The 25,305-nt window shown below is 41.9% G+C and overlaps 1 protein-coding gene and 1 long non-coding RNA gene across 3 annotated transcripts in view; one reads left to right on the top strand and one right to left on the bottom strand.

The window, feature by feature from the left end:
* shisa9b (shisa family member 9b) overlaps positions 1 to 10,874 on the top strand; it is a 31,645-nt gene extending 20,771 nt beyond the window's left edge. The window contains exons 3-4 of the mRNA XM_035747508.2: positions 573 to 731; positions 6,785 to 10,874. Coding sequence (XP_035603401.1) covers positions 573 to 731; positions 6,785 to 7,203 — 578 coding nt within the window. The 3' untranslated portion in view covers positions 7,204 to 10,874. The remainder of the gene's footprint in view (positions 1 to 572; positions 732 to 6,784) is intronic.
* The window catches only part of LOC118365355 (uncharacterized), a 150,067-nt gene that overhangs the window by 52,985 nt on the left and 71,777 nt on the right, over positions 1 to 25,305 (bottom strand). Inside the window, exon 3 of one of the 2 annotated variants that reach the window (XR_004821763.2) lies at positions 656 to 4,097. The exons of the other annotated variant lie outside the window; for it this stretch is intronic. This is a non-coding gene — a long non-coding RNA (uncharacterized LOC118365355). Of the gene's footprint in view, positions 1 to 655; positions 4,098 to 25,305 lie in introns of those variants that run through there. 2 annotated transcript variants of the gene reach the window in all.

The following is a 25,305-nucleotide window of genomic DNA, read 5'->3' as shown; positions in this document are numbered from 1 at the left end:
CAGCTATTACATCTCACCACTGACAGGAAGGAAGAATCACTGATTTCAAAAATACTGCTGATAAACCTTTCATGCAGCCAAATTAGCTAGTGGCCTCATGGGTGGAATGTTATTCATATTTTTCATAATTTCAAAATCTATAAACATTTTCTTTTTTTAAGTAACCGAAAATCTGGTGTTTCTATGTCAATGGTCTTATGTGATGTATATAAAGTATAATATTGGGATGCCAACTCAAAATATAATACATTTCAACTATATCTGACATGGTGTTTTATTTTTTTAAGCCCATAGCCATATGAGTGAGGTTTCAAAGTAGATATGTTTAAGACTACCAAGAAACACCAACCCTGATTTTAGCCCACTGCAGTAAAAGGTAAAAAATATTGCCTCACTTAAGTGGGAAAACAATAAAACAGTGCACAATCGAATTTGCTAACTACATTGTAGCATTTATATGGGCCCATAATCTCAATCACTCAGATGGAACATCAATATTTAATTACATTTTTTACTTTTTCTGCCAGACTGACATCTCTCTCTCTGCCATCTTTCTCTTTCTCTCCCTACAGAGGCTAACCAGATGAACAGTGTGGGTCCAGGATCATCACTAATGCCAGGCTTAGGGTCTCCTCCCCACCCCTACCCTTCCCTGGGACAGATCCCTAGCCCCTATGAGCAACAGCAACCTGGGAAAGAGCTCAATAAGTACGCCTCCCTCAAGGCTGTCGGTAAGAGACACACTTATTGCTCATTCTAAGATCTGCGGATATGGGAATACAGGAATAAGCGCTGAGCTGCTTCTCTGATTAACTTCATAATCAAAATAGCTAATCAGATTTCATCAGCTAATCAAAAGGGGTAATATATAATTTAATCATCATTTCAAATCTAATAAAATGCATATATTTCACAGTACAATATAAGAACCAGTGAAACCTTTGGAGACACCTACTGATTTAAGGGATTTCCTTTAAAAAAAAAAAAATTTTCTATATTGTATAATAATAGTGAAGACATCAAAACTAGGAAGTAACACATGGAATCATGTCGTAAAAAAAAGTTTTAAACAAATCAAAATATATCTTATATTTGTGATTCTTCAAACCCTTTGCCTTGATGACATTTTTTCACACTCATGGCATTCTCTCAACCAGCTTCATGAGGTAGTCACCTGGAATGCATTTCAATTAACAGGTGTGCCTTGTTAAAAGTTAATTTGTGGAATTTCTTTCCTTAATGCGTTTGAGCCAATTAGTTGTGTTGTGACAAGGTAGGGGTGGTATACAGATGATAGCCCTATTTGGTAAAATACCATATGGCAAGAACAGCTCAAGTGAGCAAAGAGAAACGACAGTCCATCATTACAATTTAAAACATGAAGGTAAGTCAATCCGTAAAATGTCAAGAACTTTGAAAGTGCAGTCGCAAAACCCATCAAGTGCTATGATGAAACTGGCTCTCATGTAGTCCGCCACAGGAAAGGAAGACCCAGGGTTACCTCTGCTGCAGAGCATTAGTTTATTAAACTTAACTGCATCTCAGATTGTAGCCCAAATAAATGCTTCACAGAGTTCAAGTAATAGACACGTCTCAACATCAACTGTTCAGAGGAGACTGCGTGAATCAGGCCTTCATGGTACAAATTGCTGCAAAGAAACCACTACTAAAGGACACCAATAAGAAGAAGAGACTTGCTTGGGCCAAGAAACACAAGCAATGGACATTAGAACAGTGGAAATCTGTCCTTTGGTCTGATGAGTCCAAATGTGAGATTTTTGATTCCAACCGCCATGTATTTGTGATACGCAGAGTCGGTGATGATCTCTGCCTGCGTGGTTCCCACCGTGAAGCATGGAGGAGGAGGAGTGATGGTTTGGGGTGCTTTGCTGGTGACACTGTCGGTGATTTATTTAAAATTCAATGCACACTTAACCAGCATGGCGACCACAGAATTCTGCAAAGATACGCCATCCCATCTGGTTTGCGCTTAGTGGGACTATCATCAGTTTTTCAACAGGACAATGACCCAAAACAGACCTCCGGGCTGTGTAAGGGCATCAGATGACCTGGCCTCCACAATCACCCAACCTCAACCCAATTTAGACGGTTTGGGATGACTTGGACTGCAGAGTGAAGGAAAAGCCGACAACAAGTGCTCAGCATATGTGGGAACTTCTTCAAGACTGTTGGAAAATAATTCCTCATTAAGCTGGTCGAGAGAATGCCAAGCGTGTGCAAAGCTGTCATCAAGACAAAGGGTGGCTGCTTTGAAGAATCTAAAATCTAAAATCAATTTTGATTTGTTTAACACTTTTCAAATCAAATCTAATGAATTTTATTTGTCACATGCGCCGCTTACAACAGGTCTACACCTTCGAGTTGAAATGCTTAAAAACAAACAAAATAGCACGGTTGGTTAAGAGCCAATAAAAACGCAGTCATCCTCTCAGGCGCCATTCTTATTTTTTGGTTACTACATGATTCATGTGTTATTTCATAGTATTGATGTCTTCACTATTATTGTACAATGTAGGAAATAGTAGAAAAATAAAGAAAACCTGTTTAATGAATAGGTGTGTCCAAACTTTTAACTGGTACTGCACATGCCATGCACACCTATAGTATGTGAGAAAGGGAAACCATTCCACTGAAATGGATGGGAATGGTACAGTATTTATTTGGCCATCTGTTAAATTGAAGGCATCTCTCTCATAAAAGAGGACGTGAGGATTATAAATATCAGCCGAGATCTGAAATGAGCATACGCCTCTGAAGCGTCGAACTTCCATGTAATCACACTCAAATGACATGATTAAATGTGGGCTAATTAACACAATGGAGATCTCAAATGATGAGCAAAAAAGAAAACAAGCAGCTAGTGTAGATATGTTCTGCTGCCTGCTGGAATTATCAGTTAGCCCGGTCTCCGTCTCCATCCTAGCATGCTGTATGGTTACTTACTGAGAGACACTGTTTATGTGACACTTTCCGTTTAAAGAAAAACCTCAAAGAATGAGAGGCTCTCAACAAAAATATTTACACTGTGTAAACGGTTTATTTCAAATTAGACAGGATAACAGATATGGAATTTGTGCCTTTTAGAACGGGAGGACAATAGCCTACCTTTTAGGAAAATTACTGTACGTGATTTTGTCTCTCAAATTTCATGTCTCAAGGCTTGTCCATTGTTTTGCCTTTGTTGCTCTTAGGCGGCAATGAAAACCGTTTAAAAAAGAAAGAAAGTTCTCTATCACCTATAGTTTTGCTGCTGCACATCATGAATGAGGAACCTTTGTGAGATGACGGACAGTCACTGTTACAGTACCTAAATCAACTAGTGACGGTCTACATTGAGAGTCAGATCGTATTGACCACAGAACTGATATTAGAATCATGAAACCATGTCTCTTCAGTTATCCTTCAACATTATATTGGAAAATAGATTTTCTATAACATTTTGAGAGGGAAACTATAATAAATGAAACATCACAGCTTGACCCACCCCTTGCACCGGGGAAAAGCATTATTTACTGCAATGTGTCTTATGCCTCACCTCTCAATTCCCTGAGTGCTAAATCCAAGGTTTGGGAAATGATCAACCAAAATCTAGCAATCAATTATTCTCTCCCGCTGTCCCCCACGATGATTTTGTAAGGTCACAGAATTGGATTTCTCACAGACATTTACAATCTGAACTGGCTAACTTATAAAGGAGCGGGAGCCCCATCAGGGAGGTGTCTGAATACATTTTGGATCTGCCTGCCGCTCTTCTGCCTGTAAACACTAGGCTAATTATTTCTCATGCCATTCTCCAAAAAAGCTGTAATTATAATTGAGTTGAACATGACAATTCTGCAAGCAGCCTTCTCTTTGATGCATTCATTTAGGATACAAGTCCACATGAAGATCTCTGCAAGTTCAGTATTGTGTGTATGCCATAGACAGTGAATTAGATTGGGATTCTAATTTATGTATGGCTGTCGTGTGCCAGGGGATATTGTTGATTTCCTCGTCATGTAGTTATGTCAGAGACATTCCCTGTTATCTTCGCCTCTCCATTTGAAGCAAAATGCCATGGTGCTGAACTAATGCCTCTGAAATGTAGAAAAAGGGAATGATTAATTAGGCTCACAGGAAAGCAATGTCTAAGCATGTTGACTTTATCTCTAAGTTTTTTTTTACACTGATTGATGCTCAAACAGTCAGTCGTTTTCTCCGTAGACCAATAGGAGAAACAGGCGTGTGAGCTAGCAGAGCTGATAAACGCTCTGATTAATAAACCAGAGAGACAGGCATCAGAAACCAGCTCTGCTTCTGACGGGAAATTAAAAGAAGTGATGGAGACATATTTGATAGTGTTTATCACCCTAATTAAACAGGGGTCTCTTTATGGATTCGGCCCGATTCAACTAAAGGAACTTCAAAGCCCCTCGCCATAAATGGGGCTGGATGAGATGGCAGCTGTCAGAGTTGCAGAGGCACAATCCCACAGAGGATGGTGTGGCGGCGGGCATGTGGAACATTCACCAGATTCTCTCTGTGACATCATAGACAATCAGATGAAACTTCTCTGACTGCTGCTAATCTAGTGAAGAGGCGTCAAGCTGCAGACGGATCATTAGGGGATACAAAGACTGTGGTGAAACATACACTACCGTTCAAAAGTTTGGGGTCACTTAGAAATGTCCTTGTTTTTGAAAGAAAAGCACATAATTTGTCATTAGGAAACCCTTTTGCAATTATGTTAGCACAGCTGAAAACAGTTGTCCTGATTAAAGAAGCAATAAAACTGGCCTTCTTTAGACTAGTTGAGTATATCTGGAGCATCAGCATTTGTGAGTTCGATTACAGGCTCAAAATGGCAGCATCATTAAATAGTACCCGCAAAACACCAGACTCAACGTCAACAGTGAAGAGGCGACTCTGAGATGCTGGCGTTCTAGGCAGAGTTGCCAAGAAAAAGCCATATCTCACACTGGCCAATAAAAATAAAAGATTAAGATGGGCAAAAGAACATAGACACTGGACAGAGGAACTCTGCCTAGAAGGCCAGCATCCCGGAGTCGCCTTTTCATTGTTGATGTTGAGACTGGTGTTTTGCGGGTACTATTTAATGAAGCTACCAGTTGAGGACTTGTGAGGCGCCTGTTTCTCAAACTAGACACTCTAAGGTACTCCTCTTGCTCAGTTGTGCACCGGGGCCTCCCACTCCTCTTTCTATTCTGTTTAGAGACAGTTTGCGCTGTTCTGTGAAGGGAGTAGTACACAGCGATGTACGAGTTCTTCAGTTTCTTGGCAATTTCTCACATGGAATACCCTTCATTTTTCAGAACAAGAATAGACTGACAAATTTCAGAAGAAAGCTCTTTATTTCTGGCCATTTTGAGCCTGTAATTGAACCCACAAATGCTGATGCTCCAGATACTCGACTAGTCTAAAGAAGGCCAGTTTTATTGCTTCTTTAATCAGAACAACAGATTTCAGCTGTGCTAACATAATTGCAAAATGGTTTCCTAATGATCAATTAGCCTTTTTAAAGTAATAAACTTGGATTAGCAAACACAACGTGTCATTGGAACACAGGCGTGATGGTTGCTGACAATGGGCCTCTGTATGCCTATGTAGATATTCCATAAAAAATCTGCCGTTTCCGGCTACAATAGTCATTTACAACATTAGCAATGTCTACACTGTATTTCTGATCAATTTTATGTTATGGGAGGGAGAACAGAGGAATGAGTGCCGGTGGGGAAACTTATTAAACTGTTTGGGTTGAGTCTATATGAACCAATGTGGTCCCCTCCCTGCTCTCTGAGTCTCTGATGTGTATTAAGCTGTGGGCCATTGATGTGTACGCTATGAAAGCACATTGTGCAGAGGGAGCTCTGTACTGCTCCTCTCTTGTTTGAGACGAGTCTCACTCTAATATGGCGTTGTCCGATCCAGAACATTGAGGCTGAGGCCGTCTGCCTCTCCCTCCGCCCACCAGGGTATCATAACAGATTAAAGGTCACCGGCAGGACATTTAATTAGAAAGTCTGAAATGTCACACAGGGAAATGACTAACGCTGTAGAGTATGGTGTTGCTCCACAATTAGTGAGGGGATAATGTTTTCAGAACAGGTCTGCACCAGACTGGACATGTCAAATGACACCATGTAACAATGTCAGTGGCTGTTATGGGCAAATTATGTCCGATAGTTAAAGGATATATTAAATGTACTATAGAAATCAAGTAAACATTCCAGAATGCTCAGGGACATATTCATTTGCATATTACAATATAACTGTGCACACAGCCAGCTTTGAAAAGAGCAAACTCCCCAACCAGTCTGGAGGGGGTTGTTTACTATTAGCCAAACGCCTGCATGTTTCCAGATGATAATGGCATTGTTGGGAAAATCATTTACATTTATATTCAAATGGCATGATGATATACAAGACATATCAACAACATTCAACACGGCTCAGGCAAAATGTACTATTCACCTCAGAATCCTTTAAAAAACCTTTAGCTACCATTTTCTCAACTGTTCCTCACCCCACATGACAATATGTAATCTATCCCAGTTTAGGATTATTATGGCATGTACATAAATATAGATTTGGAAACAGTCCAAAATCCTCAAATACTTCAATATCTAAACTAATCTAAATAAATCTCACCAAAGCAAAGACCTGAACATTTGCTATTGTCTGTGCATGACATTAACAAAATGGCTGTCATTCCAATATTTTTTCCAGTGATATTTTATTTGCTCTTGTGTATGTCTGTTTCCAGCGGAGAAGGTTAATGACAACTTCTACACCAACCGGCGGCACATGGTAGAGATGGCAGCCAAGGGCAGTCTCCCTATGCACCCGATGCATCGCATAGAGCAGGAGCCCAGCAACCCCTACAGCCCTCCCTTACAGCCTTCCCTAAAGCAGAACGGACACAAGTCCAAAAGCACCAAGGGCCACAGCAGCCACAGCAGCAGCTCCCATACCCTGGCCTATGGCTCCAACACCATCGCCAACCCGGGGATGCAGAAGAACTGGGACGGCTCAGAGACGGTGGGCCGCCGGCAGAGCCACGGCACTAAGAAACACTGCACCATAGAGCAGGTGAACGAGATGCACAGCACCTCGCGCAGCCAGCACTACATGCCCCCGCAGCCCTACTTTGTCAGCAACAGCAAGACAGAAGTGACTGTCTGATCTGAGAGCCCACCCCACCACCATAACCACTATAACCCCAGCTGCAAGAAAGAGAGAGAGCGCGAGAGCGAGAGAGAGAGAGAGCGCGAGAGCGAGAGAGAGAGAGAGCGCGAGAGCGAGAGAGAGAGCGAGAGAGTTGGTCAGAAGGTTGCTGTAGAGGCTGAAGTAGAACAGCGGTCCTGGATTGAGTGCTGTGTGTCAACTAATGCGTGTGGCTGACTGTGCATGTGACAGGCATGCGTGGGACTCCTGCCAGTGGGGGGAGAGTGACCACAACAACATACTCCAAACCTCCAAGGTTTCGGTCATCACTGTATTGGTGATTATATTGCAACTAATACAAACAAATCATATACTGCAAGTCAGACTAATAACATCAGTGAGCAGAGCATAGTAATGATTGACCTCCGATGGACAGGTTAGCCAGGATGAGTCTGGAGCCATGCAACGGTGGAAGAGACTGGAACTGGACAAAAGCGCAGTGGCAATAGACTTTTCCTATTGTCAGTATTAACTGAGATCTCAAAGGGCCTGAAAATGTGTATCATCTCATGTAGTTTCCACTGAATCCGCCGCGGATAAGCCAGTAGGTTTAGATCTAGACGCAGTGGAGCAGAGGAGTGGAGCAGCCGATAGTAAAAGGATACATGGTTCTCCTCGACATTGATTGACATTTCCTCAGATTTTGTGTAGTGTATATACTGTGGGGGGGACTTGTTGGTAATGCTCATGCTCGGGAACCTCGAGCTCATGATTACATCTATCGGGAAACAGTGACAATTTCAGATATGAACTGTATATTCTCCTTCAGAAACTACAGAGCATGAGGTGGATGAGACTGCACCAAACCGGTTCTGTAGCCACAACATTACACACACCCTACTCTGCTCTCTCTGGTGTTAGGGCTGTGCCTTTCTCTGAGAAAACTATGAAATACTGTTCAAATCAAAGAGCTCGTCTTATAAACCATTGTCTAAGGTGTGGAATTGACTTAAATGTCTTCATCTTGCAAACAGGTCCACAACTGTCAATTGAAAACGGTGAGTTACATCTATCATTTCACATTCTTTATTTCTGTTTCCATTCGACAATGCATTGTGTGTGCGTTTACCTTGGTACCTTAGAACAATGATGAAAATGAGAAAACAATGAGAAAACACAGAAGCAATTGTGTCCTTTCCATACATGTAACGTCACTGCCAATACATTTGTGAATATATTGCCCATGTATTTATGATAACTCCCAAATTGATTATCATGGGATTAATGTTGTGCAGTGGTGCCTGTTTCTCACCCACCTCCATCTAAACTACCAAATCTTTACATGGCCTAGAGCCAGGCCCCCCATCTCAGACTGTTGTGGCAGTAGAAAACTACTGAGGGCTCCTTTACGGCTACCCAGAGAGATGTTAAAGGGTAGTAGATGTTCCTGAAACAGCCATAAAAAGGTACAGCCTGAGTAAATAGAGTGGATGGATCAAGCCCTGAATTAAGACAGAGAAGGTCCTCTGAAATCACCATGAGTTGATGTCATTGCATGCACAAATCTAACTAGCTTTCTGTAAAAGAGAAATTGCAATACGTTATGTACTAATAATTGTTTTTAAAAAATGGTTTCCCTATTTTTCTTATTATTATTTAAAAAAAGAAAATCTACAGTTTCATCAACTTTATAAGATATACACATAAAAATAAAATGTGTTCATTTAGAATATCTGGAGTAGCCTACTAAATAAAACACCTGGGAGTACCCATGTACAAACACACAGGTCAAGATGTGCCTGTCTTTTCCATTGGGCTAGTTGTGCGTCATCAGATGAAAAATAGTACATTTTTCTCCCAACACTCCATTCTTGGAAGCCCACACGAGCGGCACAGTGCATTAGCATGCCACACTTACCAAAAAAAAGCGTTTTAAATAAAGGGCTTCTGATGCAATTTGCCATGTGTTGCGTTTGTCACTGCCCACTGATTCAAGAGCAGCCCACACTTTGTCCGCATGTCTTAATCATGCCTCTCAACTTTCCATGGCTTTCAACTGTCCATTAGTCTGTCTGCCAGTGACAAAGTGGCTCTAATGGCTGGAGGAGTGACAGCCAGCAGCTTGTCATTCATTCTCTTACTCACCACATGAGATCTGGTAAGAATAGCCGTGAGTCACATTCCCTACTTTTAGAACTTTGGAAAGCATTAGAGGTGGACAAAAAGTATTTTTATTTTGTGGTTGGTACAGTATGAAAAACTAGACTAAGGGAACGGTCCTCGATACTGATTTGCTAAGGCCTCTACTATACAATACGTGCTTGTATTTTTAACCACATTTGAACCAGATACTGTATGTATTGTATAGTCAGGCACACAACTATATGTTTTGAGTGTGTTATCACATTGTCAGTGAAATGTAATGCACCCATACTGTAGATTGCTGCAATATGCTAACAACCATCTCATTTCTCATAATAAATATGTTCAAACCTTTATTTTGCTGTTGCTTGACGAAACTCACAGTCACACAAACTGCAACACGTTGTATTGTTGTTTCATCACACAAGACACTTGTATGGAGAATTTTCTAGACTAGACTCGTCAATATGCAGTTTTTGGCATATATACAAGGCATATCAGTTCAACATTTGCACCAATAAGACAGAAGACTTCAGAATACCAAATGATGTGATGCAAAAAAATAGATGCATATTTGTGTATTACATTTGTCTATACAAAACAATGTCCAACAATGAAAATGGTAAGGAAAAATGCAAATTGACTGCAAAAGGGCTGATTCTTTAGGTCATAAATATAGAGACATATTTAGTATGGCTGTACAGTACATAGTTAAGGTGATGTTTTGGTAGGGCCATAGAATAAGTCTGTGCCTTGTGTCCAAATGAAATGTGCACCTGATTTAATTGTCCAAATACTGACTGGTCTAGGAACAGATTGATGCATAATATTATACCGTATAGCATGATATGAAATCACTGTTCCACTTCAAAGGACCCTCTCAATATCAATATCATATCCAACAAGAGTTCGTTAAAAAAAAAACTATAATCACCAGAAAATGTATCTGGTTTCTCAGTGTTAAAACATGTGCAAAAGTCCACAGCTCCATTGATTGTAGATAGAGTGCACCTATTATGCTGTTCCAGTCATGGAGGGAACCTAGAGTAACACTTACTTATATGTGTAGTAGTGAAGTATAACTCCCTCACTCAAATAGCTTCCACTGATATAATAGCATAAAACATGTACATGACGTGTAGATTAACATTCCAGCTGACCGGTCATCATGCTACTTAATGGCATACTGTAAAGTAATAACACAATGGCCATTGACTCTAAATCGTGTCCTATGAAATGATTTAACTATTTACATCCAAACTTTGCTCATTTCTCAATCTAAATAAAAAACATTCTCTACCTAATCCTCGTTGAACTAAATTGTGCCCCTGGCTGAGGCTGAATTGCATTCATGATGCAGCTAGTGGTCTTGGTTCCAACCTTTAGGAGTGGGAAGACAATGGTGCTCTTTGTCAGTGGACCATGTTATTTGTGAAGCACAACTGATTTTGTATCCTAACAAAATGAAATATTACTTGTCATAAATGTATGTGCAAGTTGGGAAGCGGAAACTCAATTGTATTGTACACATCTAAAATCATATTTACAATAAATCTGTTTCTTCTCAAGATTTTTGTGGTGAGGTACAGTATATCCATGGTTGCATGATTTGAATGTTGCATTTCTCTTGATCTTACTATGATTAGGCTTTAGCTTAGAGGGCTAACACTTGTGTCACCCGACGCAAAGGAGACCCAGGTTAGAACCCAATCGGTCATTCATCCAGACAACATTTCTAGTGAACATGCAGGAGACTGCATAGATCATCGTAAACTTGCAGAAATTCCTTTGAACAGCATCCACTTGCAGCCATTCAGTCTAGACTGATTGTGTTCCCATTCATTCAACTTAACTAATAAAACCCCAGTCGTCCTCCGCCTTGTTCCCTGTAGTGAGAGTTAACCTGGCTGTCTAGCGTGATCATTTAGCAGCCCTGTTAGCTCATCTATCAGCAGGAGAAGAGCCCTGCCTTTCTCTTCATGTTGAGATGGCTCTTCATTAAAGCCCAATCTGTCCCTGGACGTTTTTATTGATACACAAACTCTGCTGACCTTTCTATGGAGATGGTTCTCCTTCGACACCATCCAGCAGCAGCGAGGCGATGGTGTCAGCGCCACATTAAATGCTCAAACAGAAGGTCTTTACAGGTACTTTAGAGGTACTATCGGGACCCTCACCTTCATTCTTTTCCATCTTCAAATTGGCCATTGAGTGGGGCAAGTTAAGATACAGAGGATTTATTTTCTTCTACCGATTTTAACCCACTTTATCTAGTTAATCAGATTAAATATGACTTTTTACAATAAAGTTATTTGAGTAAAGTTTAGATTTTTAAAAAACATTTTCTAAGACAGTGAGCAACATTTTGAGACATTTAAGAGATGATTTTCAAAACAGTTGCACAGACTTAACGTCGCTGATTGAGTCATTACCATTGGCTGTAGGAGCCTCTTAAATTCTCCACCATCCAGCCAGTCGTATAGGAGATTAGCCAATATTGGCGTGCTGACTGCGGTCTTATTACAGATGGAGATGGCAACTGTTGAAGTGCCTATGTCACTCTCATGTGAAGTGGCCAGTACGAGCTAATCTCCTGCTTCAGCTTGGATAAATATAGAACTGGAATCGTTCCTGTGGCTCCCAGCAGACAATGAGCTTGTGGATGTCACAATGTATTTTCTTTTTTATTTCACCTTTATTTAACCAGGTAGGCTAGTTGAGAACAAGTTCTCATTTGCAACTGCGACCTGGCCAAGATAAAGCATAGCAGTGTGAACAGACAACAACACAGAGTTACACATGGAGTAAACAATTAACAAGTCAATAACACAGTAGAAAAAAGGGGAGTCTATATACATTGTGTGCAAAAGGCATGAGGAGGTAGGCGAATAATTACAATTTTGCAGATTAACACTGGATTGATAAATGATCAGATGGTCATGTACAGGTAGAGATATTGGTGTGCAAAAGAGCAGAAAAGTAAATAAATAAAAACAGTGTGGGGATGAGGTAGGTGAAAATGGGTGGGCTATTTACCAATAGACTATGTACAGCTGCAGCGATCGGTGAGCTGCTCAGATAGCTGATGTTTGAAGTTGGTGAGGGAGACAAAAGTCTCCAACTTCAGCGATTTTTGCAATTCGTTCCAGTCACAGGCAGCAGAGTACTGGAACGAAAGGAGGCCAAATGAGGTGTTGGCTTTAGGGATGATCAGTGAGATACACCTGCTGGAGCGCGTGCTATGGATGGGTGTTGCCATCGTGACCAGTGAACTGAGATAAGGCGGAGCTTTACCTAGCATGGTCTTGTAGATGACCTGGAGCCAGTGGGTCTGGCGACAAATATGTAGCGAGGGCCAGCCGACTAGAGCATACAAGTCGCAGTGGTGGGTGGTATAAGGTGCTTTAGTAAGAAAACGGATGGCACTGTGATAAACTGCATCCAGTTTGCTGAGTAGAGTATTGGAAGCTATTTTGTAGATGACATTGCCGAAGTCGAGGATCGGTAGGATAGTCAGTTTTACTAGGGTAAGCTTGGCGGCGTGAGTGAAGGAGGCTTTGTTGCGGAATAGAAAGCCGACTCTTGATTTGATTTTCACAATAAACAAGTCAATAACAGAGTAGAAAAAAAATAATCTATATACATTGTGTGCAAAAGGCATGAGGAGGTAGGCAATAAATAGGCCATAGGAGTGAATAATTACAATTTAGCAGATTAACACTGGAGTGATAAATGATCAGATGAACATGTGCAGGTAGAGATACTGGTGTGCAAAAGAGCAGAAAAGTAAATAAACTTAAAACTGTATGGAGATGAGGTAGGTAAATTGGGTGGGCTACAGTATATACCGATGGACTATGTACAGCTGCAGCGATCGGTTAGCTGCTCAGATAGCAGATGTTTAAAGTTGGTGTAGTTAAAGTTGGTGTCGTTGATGTAGTTGTTTAAATGGCTGGATCTGAGTGTGACTGACTAGCGCACCTAGTCGGCACCTGGACAGCAATTAGTCAAAGAAAATCTTTCCATGTCTTATCTTTAATGGGATGCCATGGTGCAGGACAGGACTCCCAGTAACTATTAGCAGTTGGTGACAGTGGCTCGGTAAACAAACCCATAGCGTGGATTCTTTTGCAGTTCCTCTTTGTCCGTAGACTGCTTTCAAAGTAAGAAAACAAATATGAAATGTCATAATTTGGCTGAAATATCCCTTTAACACCCATATGTTGGAAGAGGCTCGCTGAGACTAGCAAGTTGTTGCACAGTGATTCTAATGCTATGAGTGGTTGTGTTCTGAGACCATCTGGAATACCTTGTTTTGCTATCTGTGCTTATGAAACAAGGACATCTGCTCAAGAAGCATTATCTGGTCTCAGCAAGACCACAGACGCTGCCAACAGAGACCCGACTCAGACTAATCCAGACTGCTCATCTGATTAATCATGTCGCAATGAAACTTCACTGTTCACCGAACTACTTTGGCATCCATGACTCATGTCCAGACATCTATGCTCAATTTTAGAGTTTAGCCCCTTTGATTGTCCTCCCTTTTAGTTTAAATGTCTGATGCTGACAAACGTCACTCTTAAGGTCAGGTGTAATTTTCTGAGAGGTGTTAAGGGTCCTAAAGGGTATTGAGGCTGTGTCATTGATCCTTATTAGGTGAATGAACTACATTCAACGAACCGACCTTGCTCAAAAGCTAAGCAAATAGGGTTTCAATATGTAAAGGTTATTTTTGTCCTAAAGCCATGCTATTTTCGTTTCATTTTGCAGAACACTTGAGTATTAACCTAGAAACCCAGTAAGACATTGTATATCAACAGTGTGACAGCCTGTTATCATTTTTACACGAACCCTCTTTAATGACAATGGCGCGACACCAGACAACCTTCCAACTGCCACTGGCTCACCTGCTATGGGCTTGGCCTAATTACTACAGTTAATGTTCTAGTAATTAAGGCCACACTGAAGCAGGAGTTACTGTATTATAATGTACTGCTTCTGTTGTGATGCTGACACCCAGGCTTCCCATAAGGAGCATTGTATTTCACATCTTCTAGCCTCGGAGTGAAGATACTGGGGGAAAAAAACTGGTTGAATCAATGTTATGTCCATGTCATTTCAAACAAAAAAGTAAATGTGATAACATTGAATCAACATGGAAAACTAATTGGATTTGAAAAAAGTCATGAGCGTCCAATGACATGGTGATTTTATGATTGTTGATTTCACATTGAATTCACAACCAAAGGTTATCGGTTCACTGACCAAAACTGAGGTTCCAACTTTGGATTAAACTTCATAGAGTTTAAAATATCTCCTGCTATATAACATTCCAAAAACAACCACAGCACAGACATCTTATTATTGATCTTGTTAAAGTATTCAACTTTTTCTGCTAGAACTATCTGCTCCAAAGAATAAAAATATGTCGTTCTGGAAAAAGAAAGGAAGTGCATCTCTGTGGTTATTTGTTCATTGATCTCAGGCTCTGCAGGTGCAGGATAACCTTCATGACATCTCACGTCAGAAGTGGAAGAAAGACTGATGTGTTTCATTTGACTGCAGAGAGAGAGAGAGAGAGAGAGAGAGAGAGAGAGAGAGAGAGAGAGAGAGAGAGAGAGAGAGAGAGAGAGAGAGAGAGAGAGAGAGAGAGAGAGAGAGAGAGAGAGAGAGAGAGAGAGAGAGAGAGAGAGAGAGAGAGAGAGAGAGAGAGAGAGAGAGAGAGAGAGAGAGAGAGAGAGAGAGAGAGAGAGAGAGAGAGAGAGAGAGAGAGAGAGAGAGAGAGAGAGAGAGAGAGAGAGAGAGAGAGAGAGAGAGAGATAGATAGATAGATAGATAGATAGATAGATAGATAGATAGATAGATAGATAGATAGCACCATTAGTGCTGGGAGAGAGAAAAAAACTATTCTTGAAATCATATAGTGACCCAGCACAAACGTGTGTGTGTGTCTGTGTATGCTTGAATGTACTGTATGTAGGCCTAAGCAGCATTCCAGATCCGAACGTCCAGTCTAATAAAAGGACAACCTTTCAGTGAGAGGAAGTGGGCCACTCACTATTTTGGACAGAAAACTGTTCAAACAAAAGCACCTACGTTTTGATGGAATCAACAGAAAGTTCATTTAAATAGGCCAATGTATTTCATAACAGCTAACGGTCTAAGGTTTGCACTCCCAGGAGGCTGTCAAAGAAAAGCAATTTACTCCACTTTCCAACATTTAGCATAATTTCCTTTGTATGGCAAAAAGTACAAATAGAACTTGGCCAGCCTGCAGAGGGAAAGTCCAAGTGGATGCTACACTGCAACTCTTTCTCCATCATGAGTCGTTTTAAGATTACAGACTTCAAAGTCAAGTCCCTGTTTGCTCTTAGAAAGACGGAGCCGAAGAGGATGTCTGCCATTTTATTGGTTCTTAACCAACCGTGCTATTTTGTTTTGTTTTTTTCGCATTGTTTGTAACTTATTTTGTACATAATGTTACTGCTACCGTCTCTTTTGACCGAAAAGAGCTTCTGGACATCAGAACAGCGATTACTCACCTCGAATTGGACAAATATTTTTTCTTTAATGAGATGGACGGGAAGGATATACTGCAAACACACGAACAGGCCCTCATCCCCGTCATTCACTGGAGAAAGAAACTGAGATTTGGCGGAAAGAGATCGGGGTGCCTTGTGAGGATCAGGCCTAATCTCCCTGTGCCATCCGTACTGTTAGCTAACGTTCAATAGCTGGAAAATAAATGGGACAAACTGAACATTAAAAACTGTAATATCTTATGTTTCACCAAGTCGTGGCTGAGTGACGATATTAAAAACATACAGCTGGTGGGTTTTACACCATATCGGCAGGTTAGAACAACAGCCTCTGGTAAGACACGGGGCGGGGGCCTATGTATATTTGTAAACAACAGCTGGTGCATGATATCTAAGGAAGTCTCGAGGTTTTGCTCGCCTGAGTGAGGTTAGAGTATCTCATAATAAGCTGTAGACCACACTATCTACCTAGAGAGTTTTCATCTGTATTTTTCGTAGCTGTCTATATACCACCACAGACCGATGCTGGCACGAAAGCCGCACTAAAGGAGCTGTATACCGCCATAAGCAAACAGGAAAACACTCATCCGGAGGCGGCTCTCCTAGTGGCCAGGGACATTAATGCAGGGAAACTAAAGTCAGTTTTAACCCTAACCCTAACCCGAACCCAATCAGAGGGAAAAATACTCTAGACTACCTTTACTTCACAATCTGACCATGATTCTATCGTACTGATTCCTGCTTACAAGCTCAATTTAAAGCAGGAAGCACCAGTTACTCAGTCTATAAAAAAAGTGATCAGATGAAGCAGATGCTAAACTACAGGACTGTTTTGCTTGCAGAGACAGGAATATGTTCCGGGATTATTCCGATGGCATTGTGGAGTACACCACATCAGTCACTGGCTTCATCAATAAGTGCATTGATGATGTCATCCCCACAGTGACTGTATGTACATACCCCAACCAGAAACCATGGGTTACAGGCAACATTCTCATTGAGCTAAAGGGTAGAGCTGCCGCTTTCAAGGAGTGGGACTCTAGCCCGGAAGCTTATAAGAAATCACACTATGCCCTCCAAAGAACCATCAAACAGGCAAAGTGTCAATGCAGGACTAAGATTGAAATGTACTACACCGGTTCCGACACTTGTCGGATGTGGCAGAACTTGCAAACTATTACAGACTACAAAGGGAAGAACAGCTGAGAGCTGCCCAGTGACACAAGCCTACCAGACGAGCTAACTAACTTCTATGCTCGCTTTGAGGCAAGCAACACTGAAACATACATGAGAGCATCAGCTGTTCCGGACAACTGTGTGATCACGCTCTCCAGAACCAATGTGAGTAAGACCTTTAAATATGTCAACATTCACAAGGCCATTCACACCAGACGGATTACCAGGATGTGTACACTGAGCATGCGCTGACCAACTGGCAACTGTCTTCACTGACATTTTCAATCTCTCCCTGTCTGAGTCTATAATACCAACATGTTTCAAGCAGACCACCATAGTCCCTGTGCCCAAGAACACTAAGTTAACCTGCCTGAATGACTACCAACCCTAGCACTCACGTTTATAGCCATAAACATGCTTTGACAGGCTGGTCATGGCTCACATCAACACCATTGTCCCAGAAACCCCAGATCCACAGATGTTGCAATCTCTATTGCACTCCACACTGCATTTTCACACCTGGACAAAAGGAACACATATGTGAGAATACTATTCATTGACTACAGCTCAGCGTTCAACACCATAGTGCCCTCAAAGCTCATCACTAAAATAAGGACCCTGGGACTAAACACCTCCCTCTGCAACTTAATCCTGGACTTCCTGATGGGCCACCCCCAGGTGGTGAGGGTAGGTAACAACACATCTGCCACGCTGATCCTCAGCACGGGTGGCCCCTCAGTGGTGCGTGCTCAGTCCCCTCCTCTACTTCCTGTTCACTCATGACTGCACGGCCAGGCACAACTCCAAGACCATCATTACGTTTGCTGATGACACAACAGTGGTAGTAGGCCTGATCACCGACAACGATGAGACAGTCTATAGGGAGGAGGTCAGAGACCTGACCGTGTGGTGCAAGGACAACAACCTCTCCCTCAATGTGATCAAGACAAAGGAGATAATTGTGGACTACAGGAAAAGGAGGACCGAGCAAGCCCCCATTTTCATCAACGGGGCTGAAGTGGAGCAGGTTGAGAGTTTCAAGTTCCTTGGCGTCCACATCACCAACAACATGGTCCAAGCACACCAAGACCGCCGTGAAGAGGGAACGAGAAAGCCTATTCCCCCTCAGGAGACTGAAAAGATTTGGCATGGCAACTGCTCGGCCTCTGACCGCAAGGCACTACAGAGGGTAGTGCATACGGCCCAGTACATCACAGGGGTCAAGCTTCCTGTCATCCAGGACCTCCATACCAGGCGTTGTCAGAGTAAGGCCCAACAAATTGTCAAAGATTCCAGCCACCCTAGTCATAGAGTGTTCTCTCTGCTACCGCAAGGCAAGCGGTACCAGAGCGCCAAGCCTCGGTCGAAGAAGCTTCTAAACAGCTTCTACCCCCAAGCCATAAGACTCCTGAACATCTAATCAAATGGCTACCCAGACTATATGCATTGCCCCCCTCTTCTAAGATGCTGCTACTCTCTGTTATTATCTATGCATAGTCACTTTAATAACTCTACCTAGATGTACATATTACCTCAATTACCTCGACACTGGTGCCCCCGCACATTGACTCTGTACCGGCACCTCCTTTATATAGCCCCACTATTGTTATTTACTGCTGTTCTGTAATTATTTGTTATTCTTATCTCTTACTTTTTTAGGTATTTTCTTAAAACTGCATTGTTGGTTAAGCATTTCACTTTATTCGGCACATGTGAAAAGTATAATTTGATTTGAAGTGTGCTATAATGTAGATGACTGAGATATGATATTGTTGAATAGCAGCAGAGTAAAGATGCAGACTAATGTGTGACACCTCCTTGGGGATGTACTGTGCAGTTTACATTGAGGGGCTGTGAAGTAGAGGACTTCTCGGGTCCAAAAAGTTGGACCTGGACCCAAACAGACCAGAGGATAATCAGACCCAGCTCCGATCCCAATAGAAAATATGAATTTCAGACCCGAACCCGTGAGGAACTCTACTGGGGAGCAATTTAGAAATGATAGAATTTCTATTGTCTCACTCACACACAGGGCCTTTGGAGATGTCATTTGATTGGAACATCCTAATCCCGGAAATGACAAGCAATTTCATCTGTGGATCAGGATGATTTACAGAAAAAAGCTGCATGGAAGTGGATTTCCTGGAATTGATGAAAATGGGCAGTTTCCTTCCTTCCGAAAGCCAGCTTTTCATCCATCTATTTTTAAACCAATATTTTCTGCAGTTACACAATTAGAGCTAAATCCAGACTAATGAAGTAAAACGGAAGATGTACTGTATCTGAGAGGAACAAACAGGTATTCTGTGGGAGATTGCAGGTCAGGTTATATGGAGAGTTGCTTTCAGATCGAGAGCGTGATCCCCCTGGCAAGCTAGTTCTGTCAAATCATGTACACTGAGAATGAATGGTGCTTTGGACTTAGTGAACATCGGAGTGTGAGCCGTCTGTCTGTCAGCATGAGACAGCGGTTGTAGTTATATCTGCTATGTTAACATTGGACAATGTGTTCACAAGCTGATGTTCTGACAGCAGGTGCTTTAATTTAAACCTGAGTGACTTCTACATGCTTAGTGTATGTGTAGGTGCACTTGATTGAGCTCACCCATTAATGTTCCGGGGTGGGTGGAGTTTGAACCTCAGGATCAATGGAATTGGTTTCCTACCGAAGATCATCAGGGCTTTGATTTGCTAACCTTACGTTAAACAAGTCCACATCCTAATGGATGCCAGTCTTCTTTGATCATCCTACCTTCATGAAATGTCAGTACGCATGCATTATTATATATCTTTTTAAAATTATTATTTTACCCCTTATTTCTCCCTAATTTCATGGTATCCAATTGGTAGTAGTTACAGTCTTGTCTCATCACTGCAACCCCCGTAGGGACTCGGGAGAGGCGAAGGTCGAGAGCCATGCATCCTCCGAAACACAACCCAACCAAGCCGCACTGCTTCTTGACAGAATGCACATCCAACCCGTAAGCCAGCCACACCAATGTGTCGGAGGAAACACTGTACACCTGGCAAACTGGTCAGCGTGCACTGCGCCCGGCCCGCCACAGGAGCTGCTAGTACGCAATGAGACAAGGATATCCCTGCCGGCCAAACCCTCCCTAACCCAGACGACGCTGGGCCAATTGTGCGCCGCCCCACAGGCCTCCCGGTCACGGCCGGCTGCGAGAAAGCCTGGGCTCGAACCCAGAATCTCTGGTGGCACAGCTAGCACAGCGATGCAGTGCCTTAGACCACTGTGCAACCCAGGAGGCCCATGCATGCATTATTGACAAGATTTTTCCCCTCTCATTTCGTAAGTTGTCTCAGCCACACATTAGATGAGTAACTATACTCTTGTACATTTAGTTGGGAATGTTCTGAAAGTTATAGTTAGTAACAGAAAGTCTGTCCAATAGAATGGAAGTTACCATATACACTGGATTCAACTGATATTCTGGTTCTGATCTGATTGCTCTTAAGTTAGTCAAAACTTTACAACACAACTAGGAAACAGACAGAATAGAACAACACAAAACATCTAAGAAGCCAGGCCTGTTATTCAAGGCGGATTTTGAAAAGGCCTTTGATGCAGTCAGACTGGATTATTTATATAAATCAATTTCAGTGAGTCTCTTACTCAATGGCGAAATGTAATGTATAGCAACCCCAGGTGTAAAATAGTAAATAGGGGCTACTTTTCAGAGAGTTTTGAACAGTCAAGAGGAGTTAAACAAGGGTATCCGCTGTCACCATATATATTCGCAATGGCCATCGAAATGCTAGCTATTAAAATTTGATCAAATAACAACATTAGAGGATTAGAAATCCAAGGCTTAAAAATAAAGGCGTCCATGTATGCCAATGACTCAAGTTTTATTTTAAGTCGGAACTCTAGGTCCATGCAATGTCTAAGAAAAGCTCATCCCTTGTTAAAAATGAAATTTTTGCCTTTGTGCAGATTTTCAATTAATTGAAAATTGAAACCTTGTTCAAAGTATCTCTCTTTTTCAAACTAGCATGGCAGAGCTGGTCACAATTGTAATTTCATCCCCCAGAAAATATATTACAACAAATATTATGGTTGAACTCAAATGTGCTGGTTGATAAAAGACCGGTATTTCGGTAAAATAAAAGGGTATTTTATTTTTAAATTATATTGTAAATTGTAATGGTAAAATTACGTCCTTTATGGGGCTATTGGAATTGTATGGAAGGTCTACTCAATCCAATATTACAACCAACTGATTATAGCATTACCCCAAAAATGGAGGAGGCAGGCGGCAGCGGGAGGAGGTAGGAAACTGGTCTGTCTGCCCAATATAAAGGACCAAAACTGTCAGAGGAACAAAAATAGCATACATTGGAAAGTATACCAGATTAATTTAAGGACCAGGAGGTTGACACCTGAGCAGCTGTGCAAAATAGCTGGTAAGAGATTTTTGATGTACCGATTCCATGGCACAGGGTGTTTGAGCTGACACAAGATCCAAGACTTCGTGTCTTTCGGCTAAAATTATTGTACAGAATTCTTGCCACCAAAAAATATTGAATATCGGTGATATACAATCATCGCAGCTCTTCAGATTTTATCGTGAGGATACAGAATCAATAGACCATTTGTTCTGGTATTGCCCTCAGGTAGCCTGTTTCTGGTCTCAGGTTCAGGAATGGCTGAAAAAGCATACCATTAATCTAAAATTGACCCTAGAAATAGCATTGTTGGCAGATCTGGAGAGACCTGGTCAGTCAATTACTAATATACGAATACTCTTAGTAAAAGTATTTATCTATCTTCAACTCACATTCTGTGGATTCTATTTGATTAGATACAATTTCAATCTATGTTAAACATCACAGCATAGTTGAAAGATATATGGCGTGTAAAAAAACAGGTTGCTGGTTCGGGTTCCCGATTTGACTTTGACTCTTGGGCGGGGCGCTAGACCTAGGTTGCTCCTGTGGGTCGCTCTGGATGGGAGTGTCTGCTAGATGACTGAATGCAATGTAAATGTTGAGCAGGTAGACTGTATGTTTTAATATTCAATTAAAAATATATATCTATTTTAATAAAATGCTTAGAGCAAAAGTTTCCTCATCCTCAGTTAGGACCCATAGGGAATTCACCACCATCATAGAGTGCCTGGTTGTACAGTGACAAACAGGAACTCTATGTCAATGTAAAGCTTGTGTTTCTGTGAGAAGGAACACCGTGTAGTGTTGCGGACCTGCCTGGTCGACCTGATCCTGCTGTCTGCCTGGAGTAGCGGGCCGGTGGCCAGCACACAGATGGCAGGGTGGGAGGACAAGCTGCTACTTCTGGGTTAAATTAATAAAAAATGTGCTCTCAGCCCTTTAGCCATGTTTTGCTAGGCTCCCATTTAATTTGGAAACTTGTTGACTGGACATTCTGGATTCAGGATTCACCCCCATTACTAGGAAAAATAGTTTCATCATCGACTGAAGAACTTTTGGGGAACATAAGCTCCATGTTCTCATTAAAGATTGGTGGTGGAGAGAGCGGTATGATTGAATAGGACATTATAATAACAGATATTACTAGGGTCATTATTTGATCACAGTCATTTCACGTATTCCTGTATGGACTTGAGATGAGATCATCCCGTTAATGGTTTCATTGAGGCACCCAAGATCCGTTGCCTGAACTTTTAGGTCTACTCACAAGTCTTATGTATTGTATTTTAATATTTGCTTCCCCCTCTAGTACTCTTCATCATCCTCTTTCCCCAGAGAGCCATTTAGATGGAGTGTAATAGCTGCAGCCAGCAAGGAAGACCTGAGTTTCTGTTGTCACTCTCCAAGGAGTTCCCATAATGGCGCTATTATCAGTGTGAACACTGTTCATTTTTCAGGCCCACTGACTACCCAGTCATGCAGAAACACATTTCACAAATGACCAGCACTTTATACAAAAAAACTAAAAAAATATGTTTTAGTATCACATACACTGGTGCAGTGAAATGTGTTGCTATATAGGGTTAGCTATAGTAGGTTCTTTGCGTGACCCAAAGCCCTTTAAATATCAATGTATCTGTGTTTGAGTGTGATGTGTCATTATGTATATTTTCTTTTATTGGCTAGAATTGCTTTAGGTGGACGCACACAGCAGGTAGCCTAGTGGTTAAGAGAGTTGGGCCAGTAACCAAAAGGTTGCTGGTTCGAATCCCCAAGCCGATTAGGTGAACAATCTGTCCATGTGCGCTTGAGCAAGGCACCTAACCCGAATTGCTACTGTATGTCGCTCTCGATAAGAGCGTCTGCTAAAATGTGAAACATTTCTGTAAGCCACTTTTCCATCATATGTTACAGTATATACAGTTGAAGTCGGAGGAAGTTTACATGCATTTAGGTTGGAGTCATTAAAACTCGTTTTCAACCACTCCACACATTTCTTGTTAACAAACTATAGTTTTGGCAAGTCGGTTAGGACATCTACTTTGTGCATGACACAAGTAATGTTTCCAACAATTGTTTACAGACAGATTATTTCACTTATAATTCATTGTATCACAATTCCAGTGAGTCAGAAGTTAACATACACTAAGTTGACTGTGCCTTTAAAGAGCTTGGAAATATCCAGAAAATGATGTCATGGCTTTAGATGCCTCTGATAGGCTAATTGACATCATTTGAGTCAATTGGAGGTGTACCTGTGGATGTATTCCAAGGCCATCCTTCAAACTCAGTGTCTCTTTGCTTGACATCATGGGAAAATCTAAAGAAATCAGCTATAACCTCAGAACAAAAACTGTAGACCTCCACAAGTCTGGTTCATCCTTTGGAGCAATTTCCAAACGCCTGAAGGTACCACGTTCATCTGTACAAACAATAGTACGCAAGTATAAACACCATGGGACCACGCAGCTGTTATACCGCTCAGGAAGGAGACACATTCTGTCTCCTAGACATGAACGTACTTTGGTGCGAAAAGTGCAAATCAATCCCAGAACAACAGCAAAGGACCTTGTGAAGATGCTGAGGAAACAGGTACAAAGTATCTTCATCCACAGTAAAAACGAGTCCAATATCGACAACCTGAAAGGCTGCTCAGTAAGGAAGAAGCCACTGCTCCAAGACCGCCATAAAAAATCCAGACTATGGTTTGCAACTGCACATGGGGACAAAGATCATACTTTTTGGATAAATGTCCTCTGGTCTGATGAAACAAAAATAAAACTGTTTGGACATAATGACCGTTATGTTTGGAGGAAAAAGGGGGAGGCTTGCAAGCCGAAGAATATCATCCCAACCGTGAAGCACAGGGGTGGCAGCATGGGGGTTGTGCTTACAGCCCAACACCGTGCAGGACGTTTGGCATTTGCCAGAGAACACCAAGATTGGCAAATTCGCCACTGGCACCCTGTGCTCTTCACAGATGAAAGCAGGTTCACACTGAGCACATGTGACAGTCTGGAGACGCCGTGGAGAACGTTCTGCTGCCTGCAACATCCTCCAGCATGACCGGTTTGGCGGTGGGTCAGTCATGGTGTGGGGTGGCATTTCTTTGGAGGGCAGCACAGCCCTCCATGTGCTCACCAGAGGTAGCCTGACTGCCATTATGTACCGAGATGAGATCCTCAGACCCCTTGTGAGACCATATGCTGGTGCGGTTGGCCCTGGGTTCCTCTTAATTAATGCAAGACAATGCTAGACCTCATGTGGATGGAATGTGTCAGCAGTTCCTGCAAGAGGAAGGCATTGATGCTATGGACTGGCCCGCCCGTTCCCCAGACCTGAATCCAATTGAGCACATCTGGGACATCATGTCTCGCTCCATCCACCAACGCCACGTTGCACCACAGACTGTCCAGGAGTTGGCGGATGCTTTAGTCCAGGTCCGGGAGGAGATCCCTCAGGAGACCATCCGCCACCTCATCAGGAGCATGCCCAGGCATTGTAGGGAGGTCATACAGGCACGTGGAGGCCACACACACTACTGAGCCTCATTTTGACTTGTTTTAAGGACATTACATCAAAGTTGAATCACCCTGTAGTGTGGTTTTCCACTTTAATTTTGAGTGTGACTCCAAATCCAGACCTCCATGGGTTGATAAATTTGATTTCCATTTATCATTTTTGTGTAATTTTGTTGTCAGCACATTCAACTATGTAAAGAAAAAAGTATTTAATAAGAATATTTCATTCATTCAGATCTAGGATGTGTTATTTTTGTGTTCCCTTTATTTTGAATATATTTTGTTACCCCTTTCTCTCTCCAATTGGTAGTTACAGTCTTGTACCATAG

This window comes from Oncorhynchus keta, chromosome 5 (genome assembly GCF_023373465.1).
Source record: "Oncorhynchus keta strain PuntledgeMale-10-30-2019 chromosome 5, Oket_V2, whole genome shotgun sequence".
Lineage (NCBI taxonomy): Eukaryota > Metazoa > Chordata > Actinopteri > Salmoniformes > Salmonidae > Oncorhynchus > Oncorhynchus keta.
This window is presented reverse-complemented; position numbering and strand designations above follow the sequence as displayed.